The sequence below is a fragment of the Trachemys scripta genome, chromosome 3, assembly GCF_013100865.1.
Source record: "Trachemys scripta elegans isolate TJP31775 chromosome 3, CAS_Tse_1.0, whole genome shotgun sequence".
NCBI lineage: Eukaryota > Metazoa > Chordata > Testudines > Emydidae > Trachemys > Trachemys scripta.
In genome coordinates, this window is record NC_048300.1 from 15,153,438 (window position 1) to 15,178,491 (window position 25,054).

The 25,054-nt window shown below is 42.3% G+C and overlaps 1 protein-coding gene across 2 annotated transcripts in view; it reads left to right on the forward strand.

Moving 5' to 3' along the window:
- The window catches only part of COMMD1 (copper metabolism domain containing 1), a 119,006-nt gene that overhangs the window by 36,957 nt on the left and 56,995 nt on the right, over positions 1–25,054 (forward strand). Inside the window, exons 2-3 of one of the 2 annotated variants that reach the window (XM_034764169.1) lie at positions 3,506–3,787; positions 11,906–12,061. In XM_034764169.1, the coding sequence (XP_034620060.1) occupies positions 3,506–3,787; positions 11,906–12,046 (423 nt within the window). In that variant the 3' untranslated portion in view covers positions 12,047–12,061. Of the gene's footprint in view, positions 1–3,505; positions 3,788–11,905; positions 12,062–25,054 lie in introns of those variants that run through there. The other variant, XM_034764171.1, reaches the window with a different exon arrangement.

Genomic DNA, 25,054 nt, shown 5'->3' on the forward strand with positions numbered 1-25,054 from the left:
GTGCCCGCCATGTTACTCCTCTTCTCCACCCCCCTCCACTGCGAGGCCCCCCACCGTCCTCAGGGACATCGCGGCTGGGGGGGCCTCATGGGGGTGGAGGAGAGGAGGGACGTGGTGAGCAACGCGGACATCTGGTGCGGGGGGTGGAGAGGAGGGGAAGAGACGGAGCGCAGGCGGGGCTGCCATGGTCCAGGCATCCGGGAGCGGGTCGTCAGTGGCTGTGCCAGGGGAGGCTTAACCTCCCCAGGCCTTTTATATCCGCCACCTATGCTGAACACGCTCCATTCCAGGGCAGCAGGGGCTGAGCAGGACTTTCCCTGCAGTTGTGCTTCCTGACTGCCATGAGCTGCTGTGGCACCAGACACAGTAACTGAGAGCAGGGAGACTCCCTTCTGTGCTCTTAATGGTCCTCTGCCTGGAATGCAGAAAGGTGAAGTACAGGGGTCAGGGAGAGTTGCCGTATGCAGGGGAGGGGGGCAGAAGCTTGGATGGGAGGAGGGTATGGGAGGAAGGTGAGGGAGGAAGGTGAGGAAATCCCAGAATTAAGGCTACCCACGCAACCTTACTTTAGCCCGCATATGCATTGGGATGCAGTCTTTCATTACATGATCACATCGTTTTTTTTCCCCACAAGACTCCTGCTTTGTTCAGTGCACAGTAATGTATGTTACTGCGTCTGAGGAGGAATAGAACAGGAGCCAATTTTATGCATAGCTGAATGAATGAACTTGTATCTCAAGTTGGTCTTGCTCTTTATTTGTGTTGCTATAATCAAGTTTATATAGGTTTTTTCCCGGCCTACTCCATTTTTCCCCACAACTTGCACAAATGTCAGATAACTGGTAACACATATATGCGCAGACAGGATATTTTTTCATATTGATAAAATGATACAAAATATTTCACACTCCTGTTAACTGACAGTCTTCTGCATGCAAAAAAAAAAGACATTTGAAACTAATTTTTCTTTTGGCAAATGAAGACTGGTACTCTCTTTCCACTTACAGGACCATTAGAGTAAATTGAGATAAATATCTCTGCCATAAAATCAAACAAAGTCTGCACAAATATTGGTCACATTAGAGAAATAAGTATTAGAGATGTGTACTAGACATATTGAAGGGTTTTTTAATTTTTTTTTTTTTTTCATTTTAAAAGCCTTTAAATCACACAAGAGGTAGCAACTAGGCCAGTTTGAGAATTCTGTGGTATAGTTGCCTTCTTTAAAGAAAATTGTGAAAGCTTCAGAAAAAATGCTTTCTATTCTAGCAGACAAAACAGAATCCCATTATGGATACAACTTGTTTTTCTTCTGAAAAATACACACGCAATGGAGTATGTGGTGTATATACTTAGATGTAAGCATATACTGTTATTGCCTGTATGTGTTGTGGGTAGCAGAATCCTGCTGTCATTATCCAGAACTTTTTATAACGTGTGCCCTCTTTCTTATATTGGGCCGTACATAAACCTTTCATTTCTTTTGCCAGCCAGTCTAGTTAGTTTCAATCTAGTTTAATTTTTTTTAATCATCTACTGTTACACCCAGCCAATCTGTAAGAAAGTAATGAACCCTGCCTGAGCAGCATAAGAACATAAGAATGGCCATACTGAGTCAGACCAGCGGTTCATTTAACCCAGTATCCTGTCTTCTGACAGTGGCTAATTTCAGGTGCTTCAGAGGAATGAACAGAACAGGGCAATTACCAAGTGATCCATCCTCTGTTGGTCAGTCCCAGCATCTGGCAACACCTCCCTCCCTCTTATCCTCTGATCCCAGACTATTAAGGATGAAAAGGGGGTGGGAGGAAGGGAAAATTAATACTTATTCAAAGGGCTTTACAAAATATTAACTAGTTTGCAGTACCTCTCCCGGGTACATAATTATTATCCTCACTTTACCGATGGAGAAGCTGAGATGCATAGTTTGTGACTTGTCCAAAACCACACAAACTATCAATATCTGAGCTGGATTAGAATTTGGGAACAAGATCGTTATTCCTTTCTTCTCCGCATTGTATAGGCCCCAGTAGGAGCACTGGTTCAGTTTTGGGTAGTGCAGTTTTTAAAAGGGACAAATTAGGTCTCATCCTGGAAGGTGCTGAGAGACCTCAACTCCCAAGGATGTTCAGTGGGATCAGCAGTGTTTAGCACCTTCCAGGATTTTGCCCCTAGAATATATAGTAGAGCAACAAGAATAAAATGGCATGGAAATTAGACCTATCAATAGAGGTTAAAAACTGAGGATAGTGGTTATTAGTCTTGCCTCAATCCCTCCTTTATCTCCATAAGGATAATACTTAGTCCTGACATGAGTACAGGGGATTGGACTAGATGATCTCTCGAGGTCCCTTCCAGTCTTATGATTCTCTAATTGATTCTATGATCTTGAAGACAGGGATCAGTTATATGCATTTGTCACTGAAGGCAAGACAAAAGGTAACTGTTTTAAGTTGCAGAAAAGAAAACTTAGGTTAAATGTTAGGAGAAAACGCTATGGCAGTCTGAACAGTCGTCGTCTTAGTGTATGCGCAATGTGCCTCATGTGGCACATGACCAGGATTCATCACCAAATTTGGTCTGCTGGTTGGATCATTAGCTTCCCCAGCCTGGGCCGGGTACTGACGCAGAGTGTGATATGAATGCTGATCCATGCCCCCCCCCCCCCCCGCCCCCCAGTTAGACAATGAAAAATTGAGGCTCTAGAATCATCATCATTGGAGAAAAAGTCAGGTTTGACATCTATCAGAGAGAGTTTTTGAATAATCATTTCTGTCAGTGTTGAGAGGAGGAGTAAATAACCAAATGGAGCTTCCTTGTAGCACACAGACACAGTATATGAAACAGAATCCACTGATACTTCAGAATAATACTTAGTTAAGTTTAAAAATTAGTTCATAGGTGTATAATTATTAGCATGAGGATACCTTTAAATACTACATGGAATGAAGGTGGAAATATTTTTGGGACATAAGGAACACATGGAATAGCTTGCCTTGTTTTTTACTGGGTACTTTGAAGATGCAGGTCAGGTTCCAAAACGAGGGCAAACCTACCTCCATGTCTTGTCCTATGATGTGGAGATTGAGCTGCTTTGAGGGTACTGTGGCAGTAATGTAAGCACTCTAGTGAATCAGGGTTTCTCTCCATCTGTCTCAGTCTTGATTGGGGAAACACTGCACGCTCCCCCATCCACTATCCCTAACTTTCCTCCACAAACACACTGTTTCTGTACGTACTACCTAATTCTTCACCACTGTTCCCTATGGGACTAAGCCCCTCCAGATGATGTGGTGTAAAAGTTTGGGGTAATTAATAGGGAGAAAGTTGCACACAACAGTCAACTGAATGGCTTTTGCAGGGTTCCTAGATTTGCCCACAATATTCTTGTACAAAATGACTTTCATAAAAGTTTGAAAACGTATGGATGTGCTCTTTTTGTAGATTGTTTAGATTGTGAAAAAATACATTCAAGCAGGCTTTTCTTTCTTTTTTTTCTCCCCAGTCTGTAGCTTCAGCAGACATGGATTTGAACCAGCTGGAGGCCTTTCTTACTGCCCAAACCAAAAAGCAGGGAGGTATCACAGCAGATCAGGCTGCAGTCATTGCAAAATTTTGGAAAAACCACAGAACAAAAATTCGAGAGAGTCTGATAAATCAAAGTAGGTGGGACAACACCTTGAAAAACATGAACTGGAGAGTTGATTTGAAATCGCAGTCAAGACACGTCGATCAAATAAACACCCCTGTTGCAATTGTTGAAATGGAGCTGGGGAAAAATGGGCAGGTGAGCTATCTTTGTTTTTAAAACTTAAAAGATCTGATCTTGGGAAACTCAGACACTAAAACCTTTTACCTCTTGATTAATGGAATGCATGCAAACCCAGTCATTGTACTTGTTACCTCCCAGCTTCTCACTGTGCTTGCACCTGTGCTCACCTTCTTTGGTGTAATCTGGTTTCCCCACATAGTCCAGAATTGAGCTCTCAAATCCAATTCCTAGCCTTTTTAACTTCAGCTCAGGGCGTCCTGAGGTGTAGAAGGCAAACGCTCACTCATTCAGCCTTCCTGGTTTTTATGCTAGAATTATTTTGAAAGTTTTCTCTGTTGCCATATACAGAATATGCTAAAACTATAGCATGTTGTTGTTAACTATAAACAAATGCTAGTACTGGATATAACTACAAGGCACCAGGTTTGCTGTGGGCAATATTTACTATGGGGAAATCTGCAGAGGCTTTTAATTTAATTTAGACTCATGAAATATAGTTGTCATAAAATAAAGACCAATCAGAAAGTTCTATTTGCAGTTTTCTCATTGTGACTTCTACTCTATGTAGTCACAATCTGTTTGAAAGAGATGACTTCTTCCACCCAACTGCAGGAAACTTGAGCTTGGATTCTCAATTTTTAAGTCTGCAGCTCTTTTTTAAACATTTATAATTCAGTTACCTAGATAACCAAATAACCTGTTTTCCCATTATGAATTTTTATTCTCTTTAGATAGGAAATGGTTTTCGATTTGGTATCTCTTCCTTTGCAATGTTTTTGCAAACCTTGGAATCTTTTATTTTAACAGCATAGTTAGTATGATTCACTCAGTTTAATACAAAATTTAAAAAAAAAAATCCAAATATCACTTTAAAGCAAAACCAAGTATATGCTAAGCATACAAGGACAATTTCTACCCCATTACATCTGCCCTTAGTATCTACTGACTTAGTTCTAACTGAGATCAGAATGTGGCTGGAAGATGTGCAAACAGAGAGAATGAGAATCCTACTGAAGCAGCATTTACTTTGCTTAATGAATAGCATTTTATGTGACAGCCTGTTTGTTCGATCCTCATCTTTTGTCCAGATTTCTTGTGCATTTTCAACACAGTGGACATTCTCTAGCTATGCATTTCTAAAGTGACCCAGCACGATAATATGTAAGAGCTTTAAAAATTTGTACCCAATCTTATCATTTTTTCCCATGTTTTAAGGTTAGAAATGAGTGCATCCCATTAATAGCAAATGAAAAAAACCCTGACCATTAAAAAGAGTGGCACTAGTTATAGGTGTGTATGTATGTATATAATTAGTCCTTGTTGGAATTTTTCCCCTCATTGGATTCCTTCAATAACGAACTAATTTACAAATACTTTTATAGTCTGTCATTCTTGAGAGGGAGGCAGGCAAAGGAAACATGACGTGGGAAGGGAAAACTTAACAGGCATTTCTGAGAAATTTGATTTCTATTTAAAAAAAATCACAGCAAAAGGATTCCATTTCTATTAACAATATTCATGACTCACTTGAATTACCTTAGCAAGTCCGTTTCATGTTTCAAATATGCTTAAGACAGAGGATTGTGGAAATCTATTTCTAAACTAGCATTTTCTCTAAAGTACATCCAGCAAATTCTCATTTACTTTATAAAGGCCAAAATCTGATCTACTCAATGAGTTAAGGGACTATTCAATATGAATACATTGTATTCTGTGTTGTAATTGAAATCAAAGTGTACAGTGCTCACTTTAAATTATTATTTTTTTATTACAAATATTTGCACTGTAAAAAAGATAAACAAAAGAAATATTTTTCAATTCACCTCATGTAAATCCACTCAGTCCTACTTCTTGTTCAGCTAATCGCCAAGACAAACAAGTTGGTTTACATTTACGGGAGATAATGCTGCCTGTTTCTTATTTACAATGCCACCTGAAAGTGAGAACAAAGGGTTGCGTGGCACTGTTGTAGCTGATGTTGCAAGATATTTACTTGCCAGATATGCTAAACATTCGTATGCCCCTTTATGCTTCGACTTGTAGGCTCTGAAGTTTTACATTGTTTTATTTTTGAATGGAGTCATTTAAAACAATAATAATAATTCTACATTTGTAAGTTGCACTTTCACGATAAAGAGATTGTACTACAATACTTGTAAGAGGTGAACTGAAAAATACTATTTCTTTTGTTTATATTATTTGTACTGTAAAAAAAGATAAAGTGAACACTGTACACTTTGTATTCTGTGTTGTAATTGAAATCAATATATTTGAAAATGTAGAGAAACATCCAAAAATATTTATAATAAATTTAAATTGGTCTTCTATTATTGTTTAATAGTGCTATTAGTCACGATTAATCACAGTTCTATTATTTTTAATCTTGTGATTTATTGCAATTATATTTTTAATCATTTGACAGCCCTAGAATAAATATATTGGAATCTAGCTCTTATTGAATAAGCAACCACACGTTGCTTAATTCGGTTTCTCATCAGCTGGTAACATTTGAGTTAAATTTGTATGTTTTTAAATATTGCTTCACTGAATCTTTGGTTTAGGGTCACAATAGCGTTATAGTTTTTTCATTGATCTCTCTGTGGGGTTTATTCTTGAGTAAATTTGGAGTCTGTAGTACTTTTATTACTGTGATCAAGAAAATACATGTATTAGTGCCAGTCTGTAATTTAAAAGCCAGGACTTTTTTTTTTCCTACAGTAAAAATGTGGATGATATATTTGATAAAACTTTTGAAGGTCTTTTCTTGGATTTGTTTAAGATAGCTAGCTGATGACTCAGGAATAAATTATTCAGAACAGACTGTTTTCATTTGGACACCTGATAGCAGGGGGTAGGTATATGTGTGTGTTGATGTGTAACAAATTAACTTAAATATTTTATTTGTTTAAACAGAGGCAATGAAAAGCTCTGTAGGAAGTGCATCTTTGCAGAATTCAAAATCAGTCAAACAGATACTTCATAGATCTCTGTCTGCAGCTGATTAGAACCACTAAACAGGATATAGAATGTTCCAATGCAATATCAGTTATCCCCTGCTTTAAAGTGTAAAGGTGTCAATAACTTGAATCACTTTTTATGGTTTGCCATCTCTGAATTTAAACGAATATCAATTGTCTTATGTCTGAAAGGTTTTTTTAAAGAACTAATATGCAGAGCTTGCTATGCTTCCAGGACTGGTTCAGTAGCAACAACAGACCAAGCTTTAACATTTAGTCTGTGTTGGCTAATTTTATTAATGTTTTCTGCTGGATTTTATTTTACTCATATTGTTGAGATTGAAAATTAAAATGTCCATTTTCTAGAAATTGTTACAACTCATAAATATTTGTTATTGATGTCCTTTGGAGCTGTGACATTCAGTGCTTATAATGAGGTGTGTTGCAAGGGGGTGGCTGACAGGAAAAAGGGGGAAAATTGAGCTGGGTAACCAAGGGGGTCCACTCTTTCTGGTAAAACACTTTACCAAAACTGTTGCTCCCAGATTATGACAGATCCCCACATGCTTTTTTTCAGACCACTTTAAGGACTGTTGACAATATGGGGGAAATGAGTTGTTTTTCCCTTTCCTTCTTCCCAGTTAGGCATGCAGATTGCTAAAAATGTTGAGAGCTGGGTCTACTACTACAGATACTAACTCCTCTAACTTCAGGAAGTTGGCGTCTGTATTCTTGATTTGCATTTTGGCCCTTTCTCAAGTGAATACTGTACTTTAAGATTTTGTGTCTCTTGTCTGTTCAGCATGCTGCTGCTGCCTGTTTTTTATATATGGTTGTCGAAGAAGCATAAAAACGTTAGTCAGCACCACCCAATACTCAGCTTCACTGGCTCCCCATTCATGTTAGGGGCTGACTGAAAACTGTCCTAAAATTGCCTTGCTTCAGCCTACTTCATTGACTTTTTCCTCTATCTACTCATGCCATTCTCTGCTCATCTATCACCAGCCTTTTCTCTTTCCTTTCTAAGCTTAATCTGCTGTGCTTTCTAACATCCTTATCCCTCTTATCTTCTGCATCTAAAAATGTCTTCTTGTATCTCTACACCTCATTGACTCCATTTTCAAATTTGGTGTAGCTTTTCTCCTTTGCTTATACCTTCATCTCATTCTCCCTCTCTGTTATTTCTTCATAACTGTTTTTTTCCTCTGAAGTCTTTTTTTGGGAGGATACATTTTCAGTGGCATAAGAAGGTAAATGTTTTGATTTTTGTACTATGGTTTTCTATTAAACCTTGGAGCTGTGCCATATACACTTAAACTTATGTTCTGGTCTGGGTGAGTGTCCTCTGATAGGAGATTCTCCCTTTTCCCTAGAGCTGTTTACGTTCCATCCAATATACAAATCCAGTTAATGTTAATCGTATTATTGGAAATGTGTACTTATAAATCAACTGCAAACTATTGAAAGTAGAAATGCTTTATTAGTCACTTGCAATGTATACCTGTCACTGAGGTCCTCCAGTTTACCAGAGAAGGCAAACTTTTATTTATATAATGAATAGTCTGCAGCTACTCCATTGCTGACTGTCTTTGACAGTAGAAATGTATAGAGAAAATATGTGCATTGCTAACACTATCCATTTTCCTTTTTACTGAAGAGTCCATTCTTTTTCTTCATACAAGACTTTTTTTTATTTAAAAAAGAAAACAGCAAGAATGGGTGATGTTAATTACTGGCTGCATGGTTGAGAACTTTAAAGGCAAAAGATCTGGTCATGGTATGAAGGGAGAACAATACTTCATTGTATTCTATTGTAATTTAGAGTACAGCACTGAAGAGTATGACATACTCTCTGAAAATCAGCTTGTTTTAAGGTGGTTACAACGTCTTTCTGAGTTTCTGGAATTTAGAGAGACAGGGTAGGTGAGGTAATCTCTTTTATTGGACCAACTTCTGTTGGTGAAAGAGTCAAACTTAAACAGAGCTCTTCTTCAGGTCTGGGAAAGGTATTCACAGTAAAACAGGGCTTGTCTACACTACCTGCCAGTTTGGCAGGCAGCGACTGATCCAGCGGAGGTTGATTTATCGCGTCTAGTATAGACATAATAAATTGACCACTGAGCGCTCTCCCGTTGACTCTGGTACTCCACCAGAATGAGAAGCACAAGTGGCGTCAACGGGAGAGCGTCAGCTGTCGACTTATCTCAGTGAAGACACCGCGGTAAGTAGATCTAAGTACGTCGACTTCAGCTACGCTATTCATGTAACTGAAGTTGCGTAACTTAGATCCACTCCATACGGTAGTGTAGACAAGTCCACAGCTAAATTCAAGGTGAAGTGGGCAATTAACACTTCAGTCTGTAAAATAAAGGGGAGTTAGCAGGTTACAGATTGTTGTAGTGAGCCATAAATCCAGTATCTTTATTGAGTCTAATTTCTATTGCCTAGCAAAGTTATGAATTTAAGCTGCCACACTCATCTTTTGAAGATGTTGTACATGTTTCCTTTGAGGACATGGACTCTGCACTATTTTCATGAACATTGCAAGCACAGGGTGCACAAGAAGAACCAAATGAATGGGGAACATGACGATTCCTTGAAGGACAGATTGCTGTAGGACATAGTGAAAACCAGTTCAAGATTGTTGGTGGCATTTACGGAGCTGGTGAGGATGGTAGAGTGTTGGTTCTGGGTCCGAGAAACAAGTATTGGCTAATGGGATCACATCATAATGTAAATTTGAGATGATGAGCAGTAGCTTCAGAACTTTCAGATGGGCAAGGCCACATTCCTGGATCAGTGCATTGAGCTCACTCCAGCCATCCAGTGCAGGGACGAGAGAATGAGAGCTATACTTACAGTGGAGAAGTGAGTGGCGATTGCACTGTGGAAACTTGCAATGCCAAATTCCTACCGCTCAGTCAGGAATCAATTTGGAGTTGGCAAACCCACTGGGGGTACCATTGGTAGGCAGGGCCATTAATCGCCTCCTGCTATGCAAGATTGTGACTCTCAGCAATGGGCAGGACATAGTGGATGGATTTGTAGCAGTGGGGTTCCCACACTGCGGTGGAGCAATAGACGGCACACACATCCCTATTTTGGCACCAGACAACCTTGCCACTGAGTATATAAACAGAAAGGGCTACTTTTCCATGGTTACGCAAGCATTGGTGGATCACCGAGGGCACTTCACTGACATCAGTATGGGCTAGTCAGGGAAGGTGCATGACATCTTTAAGAACACAGGACTGTTCAGAAAGCTACAAACAAGGACTTCCTTTCCCGACCAGTGGATTACCATTGGGAATATTGAAATGCCAATAGTGATCCTGAGGGACCAAGCCTTCCCCTTGCTCTCCTGGCTCATGAAGCTGTACACCGGCCACCTCGACAGCACCAAGGAATGATTCAACCAGCAGCTCAGCAGGTGCAGAAAGACAGTTGAATATGCGTTTGGTTGTTTGAAGGGTTGCTGGGCGTTGTCTTGTACTCACAAGATTGGACCTCAATGAGAAAAATATCCCAATGGTTATAGCTGTCTGCTTTGTCCTGCATAATATTTGTGAAGCAAAAGGGGAAAAGTTTCCACTGGGGTCGATATGGAGCAGCTGTCTGCTGAATTAGAACAGTCAGATACAAGGGCTAATAGAAGACCTCGATGTGGAGCTATACGGCTCAGGGAGACTTGGAAAGAGGAGTAGTGTGTTGTGGTAGTGTGCTCTACCTGGCCCTGCTCTGTTGTGGCCTGGCAGGAATGGTGGTGATTGCTGTACATGTAGGAATATAACATTGTCAATGCACCTATTAACTTTGTAAATGATCCTATGAGTGACACTGTGCAATGACAGGTAATTGGTTGCTTTGAGAACTGCTGATCACTGGGCAGCATACATTGTGAACTAATAAAAATGAATTATGTTCCAAACAATAGAATTGTATTCTGTAACAAAATCAATGCAAAAAAGCAATTTTAAAACAAATCCATTAAAAATTTAATAAGAGAACAGAATTTATGGAGAAGTAAGAACATTCATATCCATTTCAGCTACACATACACCAACCATGGCTTTCACAGGTCAGTGTGCATGAAGTGGTGATTGTCTTTAATGTCCACTGGGGTCGAGTGGTAGAGGTAGTGCACTGACCCCCTGATGCAAGGGTGATGAGTTATATGGGCCCACGGTACCCGGGCTCCTGCAAATGCGGCTCAACCAATGTTGAGACCCGGACCCACATGCCGCCCCCACATGCCCCCTCCCCTGAGCGTCCCCCAGTCCCATCTGCCAGCCCCGCCTGCCCCTTCCCCGGTGTGTCCCTCCTGCCGCTACTGGCTACAAGGGAGCGGTGCCGGGGGCAGGCTGAGGCAGCTGCTGCACTTGCGGAGGGAGGAGGCGCATGACAGACCGCCCCCTCACCCCAGCAGGTGACTCCGAGGGGGGGGCTTATCCTGGCTGGACCTCCTGAGCAGCACCCTGGGGGGGGGCTTGGGTGAGTGTTGGGCTGGGGAGGGCCCTCCTCCCCCAGAGCTCACTGCTGCCGGCAGGGAGAAGGCTGGCGGGAGTCCTCTCTGGTCCCCAGCCCCAGGTGAGCCTGCCTGCTGCACCCCAAACTCCTCATCCCTGGCCCAGCCCTATGCCCCACACCCTCTCCTGCACCCCAACCTTCTGTCCCAGCCCAGAGCCTGCACCCAGCACCCCAACCCCCTCACACACCTAGCACCCCAACCCCCTGTCCCAGCCCAGAGCCCACACCCCTCTCGCACCTAAACTCTCTCCCATAGCCTGCACCCTAAACCCTTTCCCACACACAAACTTCCTCCAAGAGCCTTAGCTAGGTGTGTGTGTGGCGGGGGGGACTTGGACTCATTCTGGGCACCATCAAACATTATACAAACCTGCCGCCCCCTGCGGTTTGTTGAACCTTATAAGTCTACCAGAGTCTGCAGCATCTGTGTTTGCTGTCTGAGAAACCCCATTATGTCCTGTTGCATCTCCATCTCCTTTTCCTGCTGGGACTCTTGGGCTATTCTCCTGTCAATTCTTTTCTTCTCCAAGCTGTCCGCAGCGTTCATCATCCGGGCCCTATGCTCATTGTCCGATGCAGCACCGGCTTGCAGGATCTCATTGAACATGTCACCCTGAGTCCTCTTCTTTCTCCTCCTTATGTGGCTCAGGTTCAGTGGGTGTGGAGTGGGAGACCCTGGAGGCAGCAATGGCAGCAACTGCAGATACAACACACAGAGGTACCCTTGTCAGCGTATTCACGACAGAAAGCAAAACTTAAGCTGCTGAATTCACTTCCCTTGCTCCCCTAAAATTTTAAGCACTACCACCTCACTTCTGCTTGGGATTGCTTGTGCACAGCATCAGTCACAGCACTAGTCATGGTGAGTATGGCCCGCCGGGGGTTGGGAAAATGAGGAGGAATTGCTTGGTTGTGTGATTCTAGTATAGGGTGGTGGTATAGGGTAGTGGCATTGAATACTGGCACCATTTTCCACAGGTGGTGATTTTCGCTGATATCTCACTTCTGAGGGTAACAAAGGCAGAGAGAGCACAGCTGCTGCTGGCGTACTGAAGCTGCCTGGGCCCATGTGCTGCTAGCCTGCTTACTGCAATGGTGCCTGCTGAAGTTATCGCTGAGCGGCGTGGGAAAGTGTCCTACCATGGAGGAAGAAATAAGGTGGCCCTGCCTAGAAACCTTCGGAGAAGGATTGCAGAGTACTTCCAAGAAAGTTTAATTGAGATCTCTCAGGAGGATTCAAGGGACATCCCTGTGTATGTAAAACTGCTCTGCATGGTTCCCCCAAACCCCGCCTAATTTTAGAGGGGGAATGAAAAGCAGATAGCAACTCTACCTCTCTTGGTCCTATAACTACCTCTTCTAGCACAAATAAATATAATGAAAAGTCAAAAGATGTGTCCTGCTACTTGGGGGTGCCATCGTTGTCATTGAAAATTTATCTACACGCTTACGCAAGGTTCCTTCCCCTGCATCACACTTGCCTGTGCTTGACTGGCTGGACTGCATTGGAGTCAAAAACAGGTCCTGGCTCACTGTGCAACTGGGTTGACCTAACCCTACCTCTGTGTCTCTCAGGGAGGTTGTGTTACTGTGTCGGCGTAACGGGGCGCTTACAACTAGGTCACTAAGCTGCCTTGCATCGACTTAACTTTGTGGTGTAGACCAGGCTTACCTCTGTCTTAAAAAAAAAAATAATAATAATACCTGATAATTCAGAGGAAAATGGGGAGAGGGGAAAACCTTAATGCAACTAGACAATTGTGTAATGTTGTACAGTACATGGGGAGGGGAAATGCATTCTTGATTTTGGAGGTGATGAGATTATACCCTGAAGCCTGAGACACCTTGAATGTCTGCAGTAGGGTGACCAGACAGCAAGTGTGAAAAATCAGGACAGGGGGTGGAAGGTAATAGGAGCCTAAATAAGAAAAAGACTATGAAATTGGGACATCTGGTCACCCTAGTCTGCTGAAACTTCGTGGGCTTGCTCTGTTGTCCATTGAAAATGAATCATGTTCCAAGGTAAACCACAGTAACCTTTTGTTATAGCAAAAGCAAGAAAAGTGAGTAGAGAGAGACTCATCTTGATATGTTTGATGTTGTGTTAAATTCTACACAAATTGTGAGATCCTAATATGGATTAACTTTATATTTTAATCAAATGATGAATGTAAGATACATATGTACTATATGCAGGCATTTGCACACTTGCTCATACACACACAAATATAAAAATATTAGGCTATACTTTCATAATGTAATCAAGGTTCCAGGATTTAGCTTCTCTGAATCTCATCATATGACTAAGATTACAGATTGTGAATGCTAGTGAACTCCTAGTTGGTGTTCCTTACATAGTAAATCTAGGCCTCTGTAAGAAATTTGGATTCTGTGGTTTGTGTTTAGTTCCAGCGATAGCTTTCACTGCTGAAGAACAGCCTGAGGATATGTCATGAGTAAGTCGTGCTATGGGTAGGAAAAAATTAAATCTGCCATTGCTGCTTCCAAAGATGGATAAACACTACAGTTCAGGTTGCAACCTATCTATTTCTGAAGGTAATTTTAGAGAACAAATTTCCTATTTTTAATAGACTGTATGTTCTGAAAAGACAGATCTGGTTTTGTAGAGTTCAAAGAGATGCTTGCCATGGTAAAACAGTTCCAGATTCCATAACTGCAGAATAAAGAGAACATGGTATGCAGTGAAAAAAAATACTGTACCTATTCTCCCTACATCCTTAAACTAGTCTAAACTTACATTACTGGACTATTGCTTCAATCAAATATTGGAAAGTGCATTCAAATCGATCAGCCTAACCACAGCAAGCCAAATAGACATTGCGATTAAAACCGTAAAAAACATTGAGTAGAAGTTAGTGAAAAATCACCTTAGTGACCAAGAACATAATCACTGAGCTTTTGTTCACCTTGGAAGTTTCCAAGTTAGAGGGAACAGTTACATAACCGAGTACAGTGAAAAGTGAATGTAAAAACATAAAAGGGCAACGGGTCACATAGCTCAGAGAGAACTAGAACAAAACTGATTTATTAAACTGAATTTTGCTAAACACAACACATTGTACTGGTGGTGGTTCTTCACTTTGCTGATTCGTATCCTTTCCTGAAAGCTCAACAAAAAAGAAATATGTAGTATATCACTGAGAGCAGAACTTTAATTTTTTTATGAAGTATGTTGTGGTTCTAAAAGTACAGGATTGAGTCATCAGTTAACAAAAATGTAAGTTTAATTCTAATTTTCATTTTGTCAGGGCTCATGCTTTTAGGTCAAGAGGCCCTGCAGATGACCCAAACTGGCACTGTTACATGTATCTGTGCTGTCTCTAAGCTCTACATCATAGTTCGTTCCCAGAGCCAGGAACAGAACTCAGGAACCCTGATACCCAACGTTCTGATGCAAGTTTACAAAAAAAATGTCTCTCAGGATGGGTTGTTTGTCAGAGGATAATTGCATGCTTCTTCCCTCCACCACTTTCATCCCCCATTACTCAGATAGGTGAAATAAGAGGTCTGTGCTTTGGTTAAGAGGAGCTGTCCTTTTAAGAACATGGTGTGCCAGACTGAATGTATCTGAGACTGAGAGCAATGTTTGGGAGATTTTGCCCGTGTTCACTGAGTGGTAAATCCTGTCTATGCATGCAAAGTCAAAAAAGCTCAGAACTTGTTTTAATAAACTTACCTTTCCAGAAAACAGCCTTCACTCTTGAAGATGTGCCCCTAGCACATATGGGGGATTGGATGCCTTATGAGATGCTAATGAGCTTCAGAGCCTTTTGCCTATAGGTCACCTCTCTGAATTCAGTCAAATTTGATAGATATTAACAATTATTCCCATCTGATTGATGACTGGTGGCTCCTGTACAGGATGTTTAGTGAGTCTCTGTTCCAGTTCCCACATCATAAACTCATCACATGCTTTGCATTAGTTTGCAGACTCAGCAGAGAAGCCAAGAACCTCATGAACCATAGAGATTGAACTGCCCCATTACCTTGTCATAGAACATGAGTGCCTATCCTGTTGGCCAAGCAGGCACACTTCCCTTCGCTGCCTCTACTGGGGTTCAGAAATAATACGCTCTGCCTCTGGAGTCTTTAAATGATTTTCTTCTTCTCCTGGGGTTTAACTTCCCCCAAAGCACTCAGCTCCCTTTTAGGACTAGGGGTCTTCTCAGCCCTCCTTCTTGTGTTTGTGTGTTTTGTTCTTTCTTTCTGTCTTGGTCTCTATGGTTTGTAGTCTCCCCTCAGACCCAGGGATCATCCCACTCTCGTCCTGGGAGTGGAGATTCTGGTGATGACACACACGTTCTCCGCTCAGGTTCAGGGGTTCTCGTTCTAGGGACTGAGGTTTTCTCTCACGCTGTTCCCTACGTGGCACAGGTCCCCTTGTCGGCTGTGCTTGTTACCTCAGGCCAGCTGTGGCTTTCAGCCAGCTTCTCCCCTTCAGCTGGTGTCTGTCTCCAATTAGTCCCCAGGCTCAAAGGGTTCAGCAGGCTGCCTTCTGTTTGGTGTCTCTCTGATCTGAGGGAAGAGGCAGCATAATACATCCATCTTTTCTAGAGCTGATTGGATGGGCGGGAGGATAGCCTAGCCCCACTCTCTATACAAGGTTCATAGTTCCAGGCCTTTAAAGTAATAGAAACACCGGTTTTCCTCAAACACAGCCTATTCCCCTGGGTCCGCTTCCTCTCTCTCTCTCCAGGGGCGGCTCCAGGCACCAGCGCAGCAAGCGCGTGTCTGGGGCGGCAAGCTGTGGGGGGCGGCCTGCTGGTCGCCGTGAGGGCGGCAGTCAGGCAGCCTTCGGCGGCATGCCTGCGGGAGATCCGCCGGTCCCGTGGCTTCAGCAGCAATTCGGCAGTGGGTATGCTGAAGGCGTGGGACCAGCAGATCACCCGCAGAAACGCTGCCGAATCCGCGTGACCAGTGGACCGCCTGCAGGCATGCCGCCGAAGGCCGCCTGACTGCCATGCTTGGGGTGGCAAAAAACATAGAACCGCCCCGTCTCTCTCTCTCTGTCCATGGGGGGAGGGACAGCTCAGTGGTTTGAATATTGGCCTGCTAAACCCAGGGTTGTGAGTTCAATCCTTGAGGGGGCCATTTAGAGATGTGGGGCAAAAATCTGTCTGGGGATTGGTCCTGCTTTGAGCAGGGGGTTGGACTAGATTACCTCCTGAGGTCCCTTCCGACCCTGATAGTCTATGATTCTATGATATCTGCCTTTGTCATTTTCCTTGACCCTTGGATACCAAACCTTAAAGGGGGGCCACACTGTGAGATAGATGAAATGACCCTTCAGTCCTACTACCCTGTAGGGGACAGACCCCACTGTCACATGCCAATAGAGCAGGGGCGGGCAAACTTTTTGGCCTGAGGGCCGCATTGGGTTTTGGAAATTGTATGGAGGGCCAGTTAGGGGAGGGGGTCCCCCAGGACTCCTGCCCCATCCAACCCTCTTTCCCCCCCCCCCGGTTCCCTGACAGCCCTCTCTGGGACACCTGCCCCATGCACCCCCCACCACCGCTGTCTGTCCCCTGACTGCCCCCTCCGGGACATCTGTCCCGACTGCCCCCTGCCGCCCTATCCAACCCCCCCCTCATTCCTGACTGCCCCCCAGAACCTGCCCCCGTATGTTGTTTTTTCTTTGTGATTTCATTAGTTGGTGCTCTGTCATGTTCTGTCAGCATTCTCCATTCTTGGGAGCAGTCAAGGTATCTAAATTTACAAGAAACTGTCTCTTAGACAACTCAACAAAGAAGCATTCTTGCAAATGTGAATGCCTTTCACATGGCTGTTCAGGCATCCTGGTATTACAAGGATAGCCTGGCCAAATATATCAAAACAGCATTTTACCAGCTGACTAACCTTCCCCCACCCTGGTAATATGCTACACCACTGCCAAGAAGAGTTTGGAGGCCCAGCTGGGCCCTGGTACACTAGATTCCTAAATGACACCATGCTGGAGTCCAATACAAAAGCAACTGGGCCTGTAAGTGGGTGTGAGTCTCCTCCTGTGTAAATATTAAGGAAGGTGTACTTTTTATTTATAAAATCTAGAAATGATAGAAAATATTTTGGGAGAAGCTAGGCTCCTTTTAGGGGGAGTAAATTCATATTGTAGAAAATATCATTTTCATATAGATACTGTAACAATGAAGTTAGTATCTTTAAATGTCTACTTCTCTTCTGTTTTATAGGTCAAGTTTTCAGCAGGTGGCTGCTGGAATTTGCACAGGAAATTTTTATGCTTATTTTTAGTATCGTGCATCTGCAGGTGCAGTTGTCTCATTTGTATGTACAAATGCAGTAACTTTACAATTATACCTTTGCAGGCTGGCCTTTGCCTCCTCTTGCTGAAAATGTGGACCAATAACTAGGTCAAGAAATGTAACTGCCGCTGAAAGGGAAAACGGAATGTGATACAAAGTAGCAAAAAGGAAGGCCTTTAAAGTTAGCTGTGTCTTAACATTTACCTCTTCTGCATGATACAGAAGGAACCAAGGGCCACTGAAGTTAATGTAGACTCCCATTGATTTTAATGGGCTTTGGATAAGACTCCAAGTGAATGGCTTTTCAAAGCAATTTGTGGTAAGCTAAATACTGAAAGCACTATAAACTGAACACTTGACGTCCCATCACCAGGGATTTCAATCATAGAAGTCAGCTGAGCAAACTCTCGCCTCTTTCTACCTGCATTTCCACTAGCTGTTGGAGGAAGACGTGTTGCTGTACTGTGACCAAGTAGGGCGGTTGAATAAGGCTATGTCTACACTGAAGACCTTACATTGACACAGCTGTACCACTGCAAGGTCTCCCGTGTAGTCGCTCTATGCCGACGGGAGAGCACTCTCCTGCCTGCATAATTAAACCACCCCCAATGAGCGGTAGTAGCTATGTTATCGGGAAGATGTCTCCCACTGACATAGTGCTGTCCACGCCGGTGCTTTTGTCGGTGAAATTTATGTTGTTTTTTCACACCCCTGACCGACAAAAGTTTTGCCGAGCAAAGTTCTAGTGTAGACATAGCCTAAGAAGCAGTTGATTAAAGATGCTAACACCTCTGTTCTTTGGTTGTAAATCTGATTATCTGCATCTTTTTAAATTTCGAGGGATGCTCATTGCCATCTCTGTTTAGGGCATGTCTAATTTTGACAGGGTGATTACACCTTCTGTACACTTTGTAAAATATTGTGTCCTGGAGTAACTTCAAGGCCATGGAACCTGTCTGGCTTTAAATATGATATTTAGAGTAGGGCTTTTGCAGAGGTATTATAGTGTCACAGCCAGATGAGGTGCATCTCATTGGCTCCAATTCAGATGTACAGTATAAAAAGCTGAGGGGTTTTTTCCAGTGGAGAGAGAACTAGATGGAAGGGCATGTGATCTTGTATGGGATACAATCTTGTTTGTAAGACTGCTTCTACTCTTTAAAATGTAAAGAAAACCTGAGGAAGGAGCAAGTTCCTCAACAATTCGCTATTTGTGGGAGGATGACCTCATGGGCGCTTCTCCCATTCCTCCTGTGACATCTGATTTGCCTTGGACAGGTTCTGACATTGCACCATTTAAGTATTTCAGTGCATCACTGCAATATTAAAAGTACGTTGTTGGTCTCAGAGTCAGACCTACTAAAGCAGGGGTGGCCAGCCTGTGGCTCTTCAGAAGTTAATATGCGGCTCCTTGTATAGGCACTGACTCTGGGGCTGGAGCTACAGGCGCCAACTTTCCAGTGTGCTGGGAGGTGCTCACTGCTCAACCCCTGGCTCTGCCACAGGCCTGGCCCCCACTCCACCCCTTCTCGCCCCCTCCCCTAAGCCTGCTATGCCATCGCTCCTTCCCCTCCCCCCCCAGAGCCTCCTGCATGCCACAAAACATCTGATCGGGAGGGAGGGGGTGGCGCTGATTGGTGGGGCTGCTGGTGGGCAGGAGGCACTTGGGGGGGGTGGGGACCTGCTGACATATTACTGTGGCTCTTTGGCAATGTACATTGGTAAATTCTGGCTCCTTCTTCGGCTCAGGTTGGCCACTAAAGTATATGTTTTCAGCTCTAAAGTACATTTGGATAAACATTGAATGGAATATTTTAAATTTTCTACTCCTCCATAATATTATCTCACTTGGTCTTCGCTATTTAAGCTTGTTTTTAAAATAAAAATTGTCTAGTTCAGTTGCAGAGCATTTCAACTAAATGTATTCTCCCCCCCCCCCATTAGTGATATCTTTTATAAAAATGACTCAGTCAATTTATTAGGCCCCAGATTTATCCTAATGATTTTTTAAAATTCTATCTTGGATGCTTGATATTTCTTCAAAGAATGCTGCTACCTAGCAGAAACGGAGGCAGACTCGCACAGGAAGAGCTTAATGTTGGACTCTTGATTCTGAGGAAGTTTAGGAATACTGTGTGATTCTATATGGGCACAAAAACATCGTGAATTAAGAAAACAATTTTATAACAGTATTTTCTGATTTGAACTAGCCAGCCCTGCCTGTTTCCCTTACTGTCCTAGCTCATACAAGAGTTTAATATAATTTTCACGTAGATAGTGTCTTCTAGCCACGGATCTCAGTGAAACTCATTGAGAAACGTTAATAAATTAAGTATCACTGCTCTTTCTGAGGGAGGGAACTATTATTTTCCCAAGTTACAGGTGAGGAAAACTGAAGAATAGATTAGTTAACAGCTTTGCTCAAGGTCATTCTAGTAGTCTGAGAGAGCAGGGAATCGAATAGAATCCAGGAGTCCTGACTTTTAGACAGGGTTTTAACCGCTAGCCTGTCCTTTTCTACTCAAAATGTAACTGGGTACTGCAAATTGATTATTAATATCGTTACTTCTGTTAACTCCTTCAAAAAAGCCTATAGTACATCCATCCCCCTATTTTTTCTTCTTCTTTTTATGTTAAAATATACAAGTACAGTCTAGTTGAAGATTAAGGTCCTCTGTCCTCTGCGTGGGGATGAACACACATTTTTGTTTTTTTAGAAGCAGTTGCGCATAGGGGATTGAAGGTTTGAAAGAGAACTTTTCTGAACAGGATGCCAAGGTGCCAAGTCCTCTTCTTTTGGGGAAAAAATATCTTGTTTTTAATATTAAATCAGCTTTTAAAATACTTCAGTTCTATGCTTGGTGCCATTTTCAAACAGCAAACTGGAGAGAGGTTGCTTCGAATTACATCACCAATTATAATGAATAAGTAATAAATTGTAATGATAGGTACTTACATATTAAAGTTTCCTCCAGAGGATCTGACTCTTCGGTCCTGGCCTAGATTTCTGGCTGAGACTTGGGCTTAGGCGATGCAGGGCAGGACTGGGCTTGGCTTTCCAGCCGGCCGTCATCAGGTTCCTGAGTCCCCAGAAAATCCTAGCTCTCAGGCATTCTCGTGCTCATCTCATGATGGGTTCGGCTGGTTGTCCTTAGTGGTGGGGGAGAGTGTGGGTAGCAGGTCCTGGGCAGTGCCTGGGATGGGTCATACCGTAGTGTAGAATCTTGTCCAGTTCACCAAAAAATTGACTGGTCACATATCCCCTGCTGGATTGCCTAATGTTATCCCTCATTTCAGTGTACTTTGTCTTGAGCTGCTTGCTCTTTATCTGACACTGGTTGGTGTCCCAGTCACGACTCCTAGTGGATATCTGCTTTGCTACGCCCACAAAAAGGTCCTTGTTCCTGTGGCTGGTCACAAGCACTTCCTGAATCAACCCTTCTCCCAGATGGTGGTCTCAGCACGACTCCAAGCAGCTGTGCAAGGCATGTTGTGGGGCTTCTGGAGTGCTATCAAGGTTATATCACCAGAATGATGATATACTGGGAACCAGAAGCAAGGGGGGCAAAATCTGGCTCTGCAGTTTTAAAAGGGGGAAGGGCAGTCCTGGAAACTTGACACCAGGGCAGGGAGGGCACACAAGTAAATGGACATGTCAGTGACTGTCAACCTGCAAATCACTGTAGTATAGCCGTCCGAAGCAAGCAAATAATGGTGCACAGCAATCGCATGCACATAAACAAAAGACCGAATTAATACAGTTCAAAGCAAACCCAGTCCACTTTGCAAGAGGACTCCAGAGTTCGCAATAAATGTGTAGTGTACATTGATGGGTTGTGTTGTGTGCATGCAAGTCTTTTGAAACCATATTAACTCAATTGATCCAATTTAACACCTGCATAGACAAGCCCTAAGAGTAGCTTCTAGTGTATCAGAGTTATCTAATCAGCTGCACCCATGCAAATCTGTTAAAGGCAACAAGGTTGCATAGGCACGTCTGAAAGCATATTTTGGACTGTCAACCCTCTGTTACGTTGGTGAGGTGTGATAAGGAAAGAATACAGCTTGCCCATGGTTAAGCAAGGTTAAAGGCCACTGGTGCAAATCACAACTTTCCTTGTCTGCACTTCGGGTTTTCATTGGTGTAGCCACATCAGTTGCTGGCCACCGATTGCTGGAATTGGGACAAATCCCCAAATGTAGACTAGGCTTTTGAGCCTCATTTGAATTTGCAAGATTCCTGGTAGTCAGAAAAGTTGTTTTGACATGTAAACTGATCATGTTTGATCACTGAAAGGCAATAAATGTTAAATCCAAGGATGCCATTTTTATAGAATCACTTTCAAAAGCAGAACCTCGCTTTAAGGTACTGTAAAATTTGCATTCCACTTAAGCTGTAAATATGACAAAGGATTTGGAAGAATTAGCAGCATGATGTCATTTTCAAGAATGCAGCCTGGAAAGAAGCATCTTAAAAGAATCCAAGCTTGAATAGAGCCACAGTGTAACATTATGTAGGAAGTTACAGTAGCATAATATATTTGGTCTTAAGTAATGTATGAGACATGACAGATCATCAGTGCAGTGTATCATGGTCAGAAGCAAAAAACCCTTTTAGAAAATTACACTTCTGTTCAAAGCAGTCATTTTAAATAAGCTGTGGTTCATTTTAAATTGCCTGCTTTTGCTGCTTTTATGGAAATGGAGCACTTAAATATCCCAATATCAGGGTGCTTAGAAAGACGGCTGTGAAGTAGGACTGTTTACAAAAAAGCTAGAGTTTGATCAAATTGAATTAGATTGGAATCTGCTTCTGCTTACAAATATCTCATTTATATGTTGGGAAGAAATGGAGAATGCTTGAAAAACTGTTGAATTTACATAAAAATACTTGATGTGCCCTTGTACTTTGCCTTTCCACAATAGGCAGGTCATTACATCACTGTTAGATAAGGACGTTTCACGCACCTTCTTCCTCTGAAGCATCGGGTACTGGCCACTATTGGAGACTGGATGGCCCATTGATTTGATCCACTTCGGCAACTTCTGTGTTCTGATAAAATATTAATGATTGTGAAGAAATTTACAGCCAAAATGACCTAAGCCCTTTCTAGTATCATACACTATTCAAATCGTAACTTACATAGCAGTCAGTGGCCATCTTCCTCACTTGAACAGATTGTGTTGCTGTTTCCTGCTCAGGAAGGTGGGAGATCGCAGAGATTTTCTTCCCCAAACTACATTTTATAGGAGATTTATGCAGAATAGGAGGACAGACTGGTGATTACAGCTTCACTGGAAATAGTTATGGGAGTGTTGAGTTGATGTCAGTACACCCTGAAAGACAAGGTACTGCAGTCTGCTGCATTACAGACCTGTTTCTGAATGAAAATCCACATGTGTGATAGGGATAAAATATAGATCATATAAATGGATGAGTGGATATAAAAAAACCTCTGCAAATACGTTATGTACAAAAAACACAGTAAAAGAACATTAAGAAAAGCCATTTAGAGTTTGAAAATTCCAAATACAACCTGTGATGGTTGTGGAATTGGTACATAGTAATCTAGAGGATGGAGCTCGGCTGTTCTCAGTGGTGGCAGATGACAGAACAAGGAGCAATGGTCTCAAGTTGCAGTGGAGGAGGTCTAGGTTGGATATTAGGAAACACTATTTCACTAGGAGGGTGGTGAAGCACTGGAATGGGTTACTTAGGGCGGTGGTGGAATCTCCTTCCTTAGAGGTTTTTAAGGTCAGGCTTGACAAAGCCCTGGCTGGGATAATTTAGTTGGGGATTGGTCCTGCTTTGAGCAGGGGGTTGGACTAGATGACCTCCTGAGGTCCCTTCCAACCCTGATATTCTATGACGCTATGATTCTTTGCCGGCATAATTAAACCACCCCCAACAAGCAGGGTTAGCTATGTCGGCAGGAGACTCTTCTGCAGATATAGCGCTGTCTACACCAGCACTTTTGCCGATGAAACTTAAGTTGGTCAAGGGTGTGTTTTTTCAAATCCCTGAGGGACAAAAGTAGTAGTGTAGACAAGCCTAACTCCTCAGAGATTCCTCTGCAAAGCCTCTCTCTCTGCATCAGCTTCTCTCTCTCTCAGAGCTCACTGACAACACCCTGGGCAGCCCCTGACAACTCATCACCCTTCGCAGGGATCAAGACTCTTAACTGCTTTTAGCTCTTTTGATTTCTAGACTGGCACAAAAAGGTCATTTCGGCTTAGAGCCCTGAAGATTGCCATTGTCTTTCAAATGAGTCTTGGTTATTGTTACTTAGGAAACCATTGGTCATCTTCCTGTACAAACACTACTGAATTTGAACCCTATTTATACAGTAACTTTACATCACTGACCAGGTCACATACAATGCTTATAAAACGGTGATATTTTTATATATTAGTTCCATGTTTGTCACACAGGGAAAATGGAAGCTGCAAGGAAAAGATGAGGCTGGATATTTTACATATGTATTTATTTTTACGTAGGAGCACAAGTTTCTTGGCATACTACAACACTTATTAAACTAAGAGGCAGTGGGTGGACTAGGAAGATGGTAACAGGGAAAGAAAGGAGGGCTTCTAAACTATTTCCCACCCTATGCACAGGGAGGGGTTAATATTTCCATTCAAAACACCCTCGTATTGAATTTTCTTTGGCTGCAGTTGTCCCAGCTATGTTTTTTTCTGAGTCTTATAAATGTCAACAGTGTTCCTCATTTATTTGCATATAATTCTTAAATACATTTATTTAACTATAGGTAAATGTTCATCTGTACACATAGGAGGTTCAAGTCAAATAAATACCTTGCCGCAATCTGAAGCTTCTTTCCGAACCCACATTGTTAATTTTTAAAGAAAATTCAGTTAAAAACAAGGCAGACTTTTTTAAAAAGTTCACTACGAACCAGACAATAGAAATAGCTCTGTTCCATGAATACCTTCTCTGTGTGCCAAATCAAATATATTTCCCATCACACCAGAGAACTCAAATGAATATCAGTTAACACAACTGACCTTTTTAAACATCTTGATGCAACAAGGTTTTCCAATAGTAAGATTATTGTACCAAAAAGAAAACATTTTAGTACTTTTAGCAAAGATTAGTTTTAAGAAAACACCAGGATTAGCAAATATTCAACTGAATTTTTCAGAATCTAGACAATTGCATATATATTACATTAAATAAAACCTATTTGAAAAGAACATTAAAGTTCCAAAGTCAAGCACTCAAAAATTAGGAAACGCCCAGAATTAAAGTTCCCTGTGCAACCCTAATTCAGCCCCCTTGTACATATGTATTATATTATTATTGTTGTGACATTGCACTCCATATGCTTTATGAAAATATGCTTGGAATGTGAATATAATGTAACTGGAATATCCTTTATGCAAAAGGTCTCTTGTAAGGTATCATTATAAAGCTTATCATCTACTGAGTGTGTGCATCCTATTTGTATGTATGTATCATTCTTGTTTCAAACTAGAAATATGAAGTTAATTCTGAG